This window comes from Ictalurus punctatus, chromosome 27 (genome assembly GCF_001660625.3).
Source record: "Ictalurus punctatus breed USDA103 chromosome 27, Coco_2.0, whole genome shotgun sequence".
NCBI classification, from domain to species: domain Eukaryota; kingdom Metazoa; phylum Chordata; class Actinopteri; order Siluriformes; family Ictaluridae; genus Ictalurus; species Ictalurus punctatus.
The window spans coordinates 1,724,372-1,735,000 of NC_030442.2; the positions used below are offsets into that span (position 1 = coordinate 1,724,372).

At 46.5% G+C, this 10,629-nt stretch overlaps 1 protein-coding gene across 2 annotated transcripts in view; it reads right to left on the bottom strand.

Annotated features, from left to right (window-relative positions):
- Window positions 1-8,980: 8,980 nt before the first annotated feature.
- The window catches only part of LOC108259418 (sialoadhesin), a 4,471-nt gene continuing 2,822 nt past the window's right edge, over window positions 8,981-10,629 (bottom strand). For both annotated transcript variants that reach the window (XM_017458933.3, XM_017458934.3), the window contains exons 5-8: window positions 10,048-10,380; window positions 9,574-9,955; window positions 9,419-9,485; window positions 8,981-9,324 (exon numbers count right to left, since the gene is read on the bottom strand). In XM_017458933.3, coding sequence (XP_017314422.1) covers window positions 9,175-9,324; window positions 9,419-9,485; window positions 9,574-9,955; window positions 10,048-10,380 — 932 coding nt within the window. In that variant the 3' untranslated portion in view covers window positions 8,981-9,174. The remainder of the gene's footprint in view (window positions 9,325-9,418; window positions 9,486-9,573; window positions 9,956-10,047; window positions 10,381-10,629) is intronic.

Sequence of the window (10,629 nt, forward strand, 5' to 3'; positions counted from 1 at the left end):
GTCACATAAACAAGTGTCAAACATGGAGGTTTATCAGGGTGATCTGGTGAAACTTTGTCATTGAGTTTGAACTTTTTGGCCAAAATGAGGTTACACCACCACAAATTTTTCAGAAAATTTGATCCACATCACCCTCTAGTGGGCTTTTCCAACAACAACAAAAATCAGAATCATATATGACTTTATGCCCCATAACTTTCATCCAGTATCTTCCGCCCTGCATTTAGTGAATGTCCCTTCTTTAAAAATCTAGTTAGCTTATCTTCTTCACACATAAAAAAAAGTTGTTGATGTAAAGTGGCCAGGCAGGCAGAACTGACAACTGTATTAAATTGTGAAAATAATCAAATATATCTAGTTAAAATACACTAAATAATGTACAAGCTCCAGATTCACCATAACCATGACCAGGATGAAGCGTTACTGAGAATGAGGGAAATAATGAAACATTTAAAGCTGCAGGAACGTATTGTATTATATACTATATAATGTTTCTTTAATTTGTTACAATGATTCATTACCCTTAAAAATCAGGACATGTTGAAAGCTTTTCTAAACTGTAAATCTTTAAGTGATGATATCTTTGATATTGCAAAGACATGGAAGGCTTGATGGGCACATCATTACACCTCATCCATTTAGCTTAGCTTGTTAATTTGACAAGTTAAGTGGCATTTGGAAGACACTCTTATCCAGAGCGACTTACAGGAGTCTCTATCAATAAATATATCCTGATACTGGTTTACTAGGTCATGGCCTAGTATCATTAGTTGAAAAACTCGGTTGGGGAGGTAATGATAATGAGTCTTTATTTATCATACATACATATGCACAGTGAAATTCTTTTCTTCGCATAATCCAGCATGTCAGGAAGCTGGGGTCAGAGCACAGGGTCTGCCATGATACAGCCCTCAAGGGCCCAACAGTGGCAGTTTGGCATGTAGAAATGGCAGCTTGAACCCCCGACTTTCTGATCACTAACACAGAGCCTGGCAGTGATGGGGCTTGAACCTCTGAAGAGTCTTGATGCATGACTTCCTTGTACCCTGAGAGATGGTGGGACCCGTCAAGCAGTGCTAGAGGATCTGGGGGGAGTGTGGTGCAGGGTGTGATAAGTGCTTTATAGTAAATGAGTGGTGGTCTTCTTTTGGCGTTGTAGGCAAGCTTAAGTATTTTAAATCTGACGTGGACAGCTACAGGACGCCAGTGGAGGGAGCATAGCAGTGGGGTGATGAGAACTTAGGAAGGTTGAAAACAAGTCACACCGCTGCATTCTGGATCAGTTGCAGAGGTCAAATGGCACTCACAGGCAGACATGCCAGGAGCGAGTTGCAGTAGTCCAGTCTCAAAATGACAAGGGACGGAACAATCACTTGAGTGTCCTGTGTAGATAGAAATGGACAAATGAGCAATGTGAGAGGAAAAGGACAGTCGATTGTCCATGGTTACCCCAAAATTGCCTGCAGTGACCGAAGGTGAGATCAGAGAGTTCTCCAGGGAGATCAAAAGGTACTGTAATGTGGATGAATCACCTGGGATGAACAGCAGTTCAGTTTTGCAGGAAATAAGTTTCAGCTGATGAGCTGCCATCCATGATGTCGGACAGACATGCTGAGATCTGAGTGTCTGAGGGAGAAAAGGAGAGGATGAGTTGAGTGTCATCGGCATAGCAGTGGTTTGAAAACCCATGTGAGGATAAGACCTCACCAAGAGAGAGAGTATAGAGGGAGAACAGAAAAGGACCAAGTACTGAGCCTTGTGGGACACCAGTGGAGAGTCTGCATGGAGCAGATGTGGATCCCCACAGTGTCACTTGATATGCCTGACCTTCCAGTTAGGAAGCAACCCACTGCCATGATGTACCACAAATTCCAGGACTCATGAGAATGGACAAGAGAGTCTTGTGGTTGACTGTATCAAATGTTGCAAAAAGGTCAAGGAGGATGAGTACTGATGAAAGTTTGGCAGAACTAGCAGCATGCAGCTTCGGTAGTGACAGCCAAAGGGTAGTCTCTGTGGAATGTGCCACTTCAAAGCCAGACTGGTTAGGATCTTGGAGGTTGTTCTGTGAGAGATAGAGAGACAGTTGATTGTAGAGCGTGTGTTCAAGGGTTTTAGAAAGAAAAGTGAGAAGTGATACCGGTTGGTAGTTGCAGATGTCTGAGGGATCCATAGTGGGTTTCTTCAGGATGGGAATAACACTTGTTCCACTGAATGCAGTTGGTACATGACCAGATGTTATGGAGCGATTGATGATAGCAGCATTGTGGAAGTGAATGGATCCGATGGGCAGGAGGTAGGATTGCAGGCAGGTCGTAGGATTTCAAACGATCTATGTACTTTTTAAAGCCTATTTTATGATTACGTATATAAACGTGGTTCTATGAATTTCTACTGACCGCCAAAGGTGATGGATTAGTAATACCAACAAGGTAACGAGGAAGTTCTATGTGCCCCTTAACAACGGCTGTGAAGCCGAGGGAAAAATGGCTGTAGCCACTGGGTTGTGCAGGATTACATTCACCCTATAAAATCTTGCAAATGTGCAGGTTTATGCCCATGATGCAGCTGCACAAATATCTGAAAGAGGGACCCCTCGTAGGGCTACCCATCAAGTAGACACACTCCTGGTTGAGTGACTTCGAACCTGTGGAGGGATCCAGAGACCCCTGCCCTTATAGGCATAAACGCTAGCATCTACAATCCATTTTGACAGACGCTGCTTGGACAGTGTGCCCTCATCTATGCCGGAATTCAGCAGTCATTTGGATATAACACTTTAGTGCTCACACTGGGCACAACAGGCTCGCACTTGAGCCCTGCTCATCCTCCTGAGTTGGGGGCTCAAAAGCTGACAGACTGAGGGGCTGATTCGTATAAGACAAAGAAAAGGTCTTTCGGAAAAATTAAGGGTTCGGCCATAAAGTTACCCCTGTGTTCCCAGAACTCCAGTGTAGGCACTCCCAGCTTACTGATAAGGTATGCAACTCACCTACTCATCTAACTGATGCCATAGCTAAGAGGAAAGCTATTTTCATAGACAGCCACCTCAGTTCTGACCTGTCTAAAGGTTCAAAATGGAGGCTGACACAGTGCCTCTAATACGAGAGGCAAGTCCCAAGAGGATACTGGGTTTCGGCGAGGAGGTCTCAGTCATTGAGCACCTTTAAGAAAGCGGTTCACAAGGGTGTGGGACCCAATCGTCATGCCATCTACTCTATTATGCATGGCTGAGATGGCAGTTATGTATACCTTGATGGTCGAGGCTGCAAGGCCTCCATCAAGACAGGACTGGAGAAAGCTGAAGATTACCGATATGGAATAGCGTATTGGTTCCCGATTTTTGTGCCAGGCAACACTCAGAAAAGAGCTTCCATCTGTTAGCATACAACACATTGGTGGAAGGTGCATGGGAGTTTTGGATGGTCTGTAAAACTGCTGGATTACACATCCTTAGTAATGGCTCTGGCCCTTCAGAGGCCAGACCCAAAGTTGGAGCCAGGATGGGCCCAGTGTCAGATTCGACCCTCCAGGTGTGAGAGGAGATCCCTCCTCATAGGGAGGCACCAAGGCTCCCTATACAGTAATCTGTGTAATATTGGGAACCACACCCTCCCTGGCCATTTGGGGGCTACTAGTGATCACAAGTGACCTTGTGATTGCCCCCGAGGATCCTGTCTAGGGAGGGCAGTATAAACGGTAGTGGAGGGAAAGCATACAGCAGTCGATTTGGCCATGCATGGGCCAGTGCATCTTGGCCAAAGTGGTTTGTTGGTTCCCACAGTGAAAACCAAAGGGGACAGTGTCTTGTTGACAGTGAGGTGAAAAGGTCCACCTCTGCCCTGCCATATCTGTGCCAGATCGCTTGCAATACTTTGGGGTGCAGCTTCCATTCACCAGGGTGGGGGCTGTGCCGGGATAGGAAATCTGCAGCTGTGTTTTGAGTGCCTAATAAGTGCATTGCCCTCAGGCTCAGTAGGTGAGGATGGACCCATCATAAGAGCTGTTGGGCCAGCCTCAAGGACTGTTTGGACCTGGTGCTCCCCTGGTGATTTATATGGAAGACCACAGATGTGTTGTCTGTTCTTATAAGGAGCCTTCCTACCAGCACTGGAAGGAAATGTTTCATGGTGAGCCACACTGCCTGTAGCTCCAACACAGCTCCTGCTGCCAAGAACTCCACTGGCCTCTGACTGCCCAGCATTGCCATACAGTTCCCCAGCCAGCCAGGGAGGCATCTGTGGTCACTACTTCTCTGCAAGAAGGTATGGCCCCTAAAGGAACCCCCTGGGTAAAATATGCTTTTATTCTCCATGGGCACAGGCACCTTAGGCAACTGGCAGTGACTCGGACCAGCTTATGCCTGTGTTGAGTGGGATGCATGCCGAGGTCGTTCAGCCAGATCTGGAGATGCCATAATGACAGAAGGCCGAAAGGGACCACTGATGAGGCTGGTGTGAGAATACCTAACAGTCTCAGAAATGCTTTGAGGACCAGAGCCCTGCCTCTTCTGAAGGGACTGATGAGCTGTTGTTGACTCGCTGTTGAGAGGAGGTAGCCATCATCTACAGTAAGTCCAACTAGATGCCAATAAACACTATTCGCTGACTGGGCATCAAAGAGCTCTTTCCACAATTCACTGTAAACCCTAGCTTGGTAACATGGGAGACCAGCAATGCTGATTCTCTGAGGGCACCTACCCTTGCCAGGGAACAGATCAACCAGTTGTTCAAGTATGGGAAAATTCACATCCCCCTGGCCTGTAATGGTGACACTGCCGCTGCTACTCACCTGGTGAAGACCCTTGGCACCAGTGAGATCCCGAACAGGAGCACACAAAACTTCCCACGCCCTTCCCTCGAAGGCCAAACTGATGAATTGCCTGTGCCGAGGTGCGATTGCTGATTGCGAAAATATATGTTTTTCAGGTCGATGGTTGTAAACCAATCATTCTGCCTGATGCCTTGCAGCACATCCACTGTACGTAGCATGTGGAACTTGAAAACCTTGAGGTGTGTGTTCAGAGGTCTTAAATCCAGTATGGCACGAAATCCACTGTCTTTCTTTGCGATAATAATATAAGTGGAATAGGATCCACTGTTCTGTTAAGCGCTGTCTAATTGCTCGATGGCACACTTCTTCAGGAGAGCCCAGGCCTCCTGGCATAGGGCCCAGAGCCTTGTTTGGGTCCTTGACTAAAGTCATTTTGACTCCCTGGAACCTTGGCGATCAACATCTGAATTGAATGTTGTAGCCCTGTGGCAGGGTTGATTCAACCCAGGGGTCTGATGTAACCACTTCCCAGCATCTGAGCTACTGGCTGGTGAGGCACCCGACCGCAGGAGCGGTACAGTCATTGTCTACCCTTTCACCCCTTATAATTCCTAAGTCTGGCCTCGCTGTGTCAAGCGAGGGGGCTGGACCGAACAGCCAGCCGAACAGTTCCCCAGGAATAACAGGAAGAGAGTGGAGGGCTTTCCTGCAGGGTTCAAAAAGTGGAGATTGGGCCAGCCATATTTGGCATCCGGCAAGGGTTAATAAAGACATTAGCTCCCTGGTCATGTAGGCGAATGCCTGAAAAGAGGTGTCGCTCAGGCTCTGGGCAGAAAGGTCAACCTCCGAAACCTGCAATGTCTGGGACAGGGCCAGCATAAGGTTTGACATGAAATTCCCAATACGTCCCATAGGTGCTGCTGTGTCATAGCTTCTCACAATGAAGTCATCTGTTAACTGGCACTGTGGCCAGGGGCAGCGTGCACTGGGCCGAAGTGCTTTATCAGGCGATAGCACAAGGGTGGCAACAGCCGGCTCTATATTGGGCATGCAATCAAGGCCATGGTTGGATGCATCCTGCATATTTGCTAGTGCTCTACAGTCTGTCGGTAGATGAGAGAAACATCTGCCCAGCAGCTCTGCAGCTCCTTGATATATGGAGCTGACGGTGGGTCACAGAGAGCTGCGGACTGAGAGGTCTTCCTGAAAAAAGTGCTCTGAGGAGTCACCTGGACAGGTGCTGCATCTAAGCCCAGACATGCTAAGGCCATTTTTACCACAGGCCTGACTGATGTCTGACTGTTCTCCAAGCCAAGGGAGCTCTCCCCTGCACTCTCCTCTTCATAACCTCCCCCGAAAACTAGGCTGTCCGAGGCCCTAGTGGAGAGTGCATCCTCCTCCTGGGGCTCAAAGGCTGGTGGCAGTATTGGAGGCAGCACCCTGGGAGGAGACTGCAGTGCAGCTGCAGCGGGACCATTAGCAGGTTGTGCACTGGGTGGTTGCAGATTAAGGAGGAGAGACTTAATCTCTGCAAACTCAGAAGCCAAGGTGTCTACCATCTGGGCTAGGGGATCTACCTTTCTCTGTTTATCCTTACCAGCCCCCCCCCCCCCCCCCCCCCGCAAATTGGTCTTACGGCACTTTTTAGGCCTAGGATACATGGCCTGTATAGGATACAGTTGAGTGCCCAACCTGCCCTCTATCTGGGCCAACTTGGCTGCCCGTGCTACTAAGCTCATGGAGCTGCAGTTCATGCATGCCATCTCAGTCAATCCCTCTCTTAAGTGGTCAACCCCCAGGCAAGAGGGACATCTCTCATGGCCATCCACTATTTCCAGAGGGGCCAGGCAATCAATAAATGTCATAAACATGGGTACCAGCAGTAATTACTATCCATGTGGTTTTCCATGTGTGGTAATTGAGCATGAAAGAGTGAAATATATACACTTTGCCGTATCTCTGCAAATAATTAAGGAAATGCACTTATTAAATCATTTTTTTTTAAAAAAACTAAATCACAGGGATGAAAAACAATCACCCGTTTTGATCACCCCACCTTCATGGTACGTTGTGTAGCATCTCCTACCACAACGAGTCAATTATGAGATTTAAACAATAACAATATTGGAGAATGTTCCCTCTATGATCGTTATGCACTGCGATGCACTATGGTGCAGTTATGAGCGAACACACTCACACTGTAGCCAATAATTAAATAAATTCAGGACCTAAATCACGTGGACGAAAGCAATCACCCGTTTCAATCAACCCCACCCTGTTGGATGAACCTGTTTGGCCATTCAACATTTACTATGAGAGTGATACAGAGGCCGACAGGGCAGCCTCCGTCCCTTGCAGAGCTCCAACCAGAGGCCGACAGGACGGCTTCTCCTGCAGAGCTCCAGCCAGAGGCTGACAGCCAAGGCCGACAGGGCGGCTTCTCCTGCCGAGGTCAATGTGGTGACCTCATCTCCAAAACTCCAGCCTGAAACCAACGAGGTGGTGTCCCTTGCCAAGCTTCAGCCAGAGGTCAATGTGGCGACCTCATCTCCAGAGCTCCAGCCAGAGACCAATGAACTGGTCTTCCCTGCCGAGCTTCAGCCAGAGGCCATCATGGCTGCCTCATCTCCAGAACTCCAGCCTGAGACCAACAAGATGGTCTCCCCTGCCAAGCTCCAGCCAGAGGTCAATGTGGCAAACTCATCTCCAGAGCTCCAGCCAGAGACCCACAAGGTGGTCTCCCCTGCAGAGCTCCAACCTGAGATCAACAAGGTGGTCTCCCCTGCCGAGCTCCAGCCAGAGGTCAATGTAGTGACCTCCTCTCCAAAGCTCCAGCCTGAGACCAGCAAGTTGGTCTCCCCTGCAGAGCTCCAGCCAGAGGTCAATGTGGCAATCTTGCTTCCAGAGTTCCAGCCAGAGGTCAAGTGATGACCTCATCTCCAGAGCCCCAATTTGAAACCAGAGGTCAAAGATGCGACTCCCTAAGCGATGCTCACGCCAGAGACTAACATCACGGCTTTCCACAAGCTCAAGCCAGAGGTCGACAGGACGACCTACCAAGCTCTGCCCACGCCTGAGCTTGACAAGATGGCCTCCCATGTCAGGCTCATTTTGGAGGACGTGACCTCCCAAGCCATTTTCGCACCAGAGACTGACGGGACAGCCACACATGCCTACTCCTGCCTAAGGCTGACAACAAAGCCTCCCAAAACCAGTTTACACCCAAGGCCAACAGAGTTGCCTCCCAAACCTGGTTCCTGCCTAGTAACCCCTAGCATGCACAGTTAGATTAATACGTTAATGCTAAATCGTGTCGATGCCGGAATCGTTGTGTAACTACACATCCCAGAATTCAGCATGACACAAAAACATGGCTTCTGAAGAGTACAAAACCCGGACCTTCTCATATTCTCACTCTCCTGATTACTGATTACACTCACCTGGACTCGATCACCTGCAATGCCACACTCACACTATATAAGGACTCTCAGTATTTACATTCGGTCTGAAGTATACTCTCTGTGTCTCTTGTACCAGTTGACACCAAGCCGTTTGCACCATTGTTTGTTTCTCTGGTTTTGACCTCGTTTTGTTGTCGCTTGCCCTTGTTTGTGCACCGCCTGACCCATTACGTCTTTGTACTGTTTAGCAAGATTATTAAAATCATTGAGTACGTGTACTTGGGTCCTCAACTGCTTCATGACAGACAATACTATGTGGACATATATATAAAATAAAAATATCTCCAAAGTATACAAAGTATCTTTAGTTATTTGTTTTAATGTCAAACTGGGGAGACTGGACACATTCAGCAATCATGGTCCATCTCTGATGATTGTGTTGTTTATTCATGTTCTATTTACAAACAGCTTGAATTCGCTCGACGTTACCTGTACTTGATATTTGCTTGAACACCCCGATTTAAATTCAGATCGGTAACTGCATCCCATCCATCTGTTACACATTCCACAATATCATCTGAGCGTATACAGTATTGTAGATTGAATATCCAACCTTTCCATCTACTTGGGCTACTAAATAATGAATATTTTTTTAAATTCTCTGTTCTGAAGGCTTTCCCATTTCAGGAAATGTTAATTTACAGCTTTGTTTTTGAATGTTCCAAAAGCACTGACGCTGGAGACTCCTTCCATACATGTTAAATAAACATCTCCTTACAGGAAAATTCACATAGTCAATGATTACGCATTTTTTTAATTGCACACTTTATTGGAGAACGTTTAATACCATGCCAATGTAATAATAGAAATGAAACAGCTGAAAGTCTCTTTTATGGAAAATTAATAAATTCACACCTTCTGACCAGATTTTAGAGTTCTTCAAATTAAATTCCAGCCATTAAAAATTTCGGTACAGCAATCAGGATGTAAACATTTTTCACTAGGTGGCAGCAGTGGGTCTTTTCATGTTCACCTCAGCATATTGGACGTGCTCTTGCTCTGCCATGTCCCGAGGATGTTTGCCACCGGAGGACAGAGACGAGCCCTGAGTGTGGGAAGAGAAGTGTATGCTGGAGTAGTGAACGTCATCCTGATGTGAGAGACAGAAAGAGAAGGCAGGTGAGAGGCAAAAATAAATAAATAAAATCACATTATTACACAGTCCCACTTCCAAATGTACTCACTTGTCCACTCTGGGGCTCAGTATTCTCAGTCCGGCTGTGGCTTTTAACTGATCTGGACTTTCTCCTCCTGAGAAATAGAAACATATTTTGAAAAAGAACTTTGAGCAAATGCGATGTGTAAACGATTCTGTCATCTAACACTGTACTGTACATACCACATCCAAAGAGCTCCTGCGATGATCATTAGAGCCAGAAAGACTGTTATTCCCACTGTGACGGGGATTGTGATCCCTTTTGTAGAACAACTGGAGCAAGGGCCATCCTCTGTAACTGATATGTTTATGAACATGTTAACAGTTAGTTCAGGAGAGCGGAGATCCTCACGTCCTCTCACAGCACAGGAGTAGGTTCCTGCATCTTCACTGGAGTTCAGGTAGAGCTTGTTGCGTTTGGTGAGTTTGTCAGTAACAGGCTGTCCGTTCCTGTACCACATGTAAGTGGGGTTGTTAGACAGAGTGCAGGAGGTGATGCAGCTCAGCGTTACTGTAGTCTGTCCTTCTAATGCCACTGCAGAGCAATTCGCTCTTACCTGCAGATCTGAATGTGCAAAAAATAAAGGAAAGTGATTTAACAGATTTACATCGATACAGAGAGACCAGAACTAGAGACAGTTCAGTGTAGGACATTACCTGTAACACTCAGAATCACTCCAGGTCTACCAGAGAATCCTTTACCATTAGTAAGGAATCTAAGTTGATATTCTCCAGAGTCTTTCTTTGACAGGTTTTTCATTTTCAAAGTGCTGCTTTTGTCTTGTTTCACATATTCAACTCGATTAGTAAACTGTGTTTCCTGCTTCAGGTCCTGGAAGACTTTACCACTCTGAAAATAAAACCAGAATACTTCTCTAACCCTCAGATCACTGGGATGTGAGTAATTTCCAGCAAACTCCACTGAAGACCCTTCCACAGCACAGACTCTTTTGTCTCTGTAGGTCACATTATAACAGCTCCTGCGAACACCTGAAATGGTAACAGGTCATTGGAAGATTTTATTTGAAGTTGATTTAAAACTATTTTGGTAACATCAGTGTTTCAGTCCTGAAGACAGACTCTTTCAGAATCCACAACAGCACTAGAACTTTACTGTCTGTTTGCTGATTAATTGATTAATTGATTGATTTTCATCTTTCTATGGCTAGATCTTTGCATTTTATTCAGCTCGACATTAGGTTTTTAGGAAATAAATGTTGTGTGTTATGCTTTGTTTTG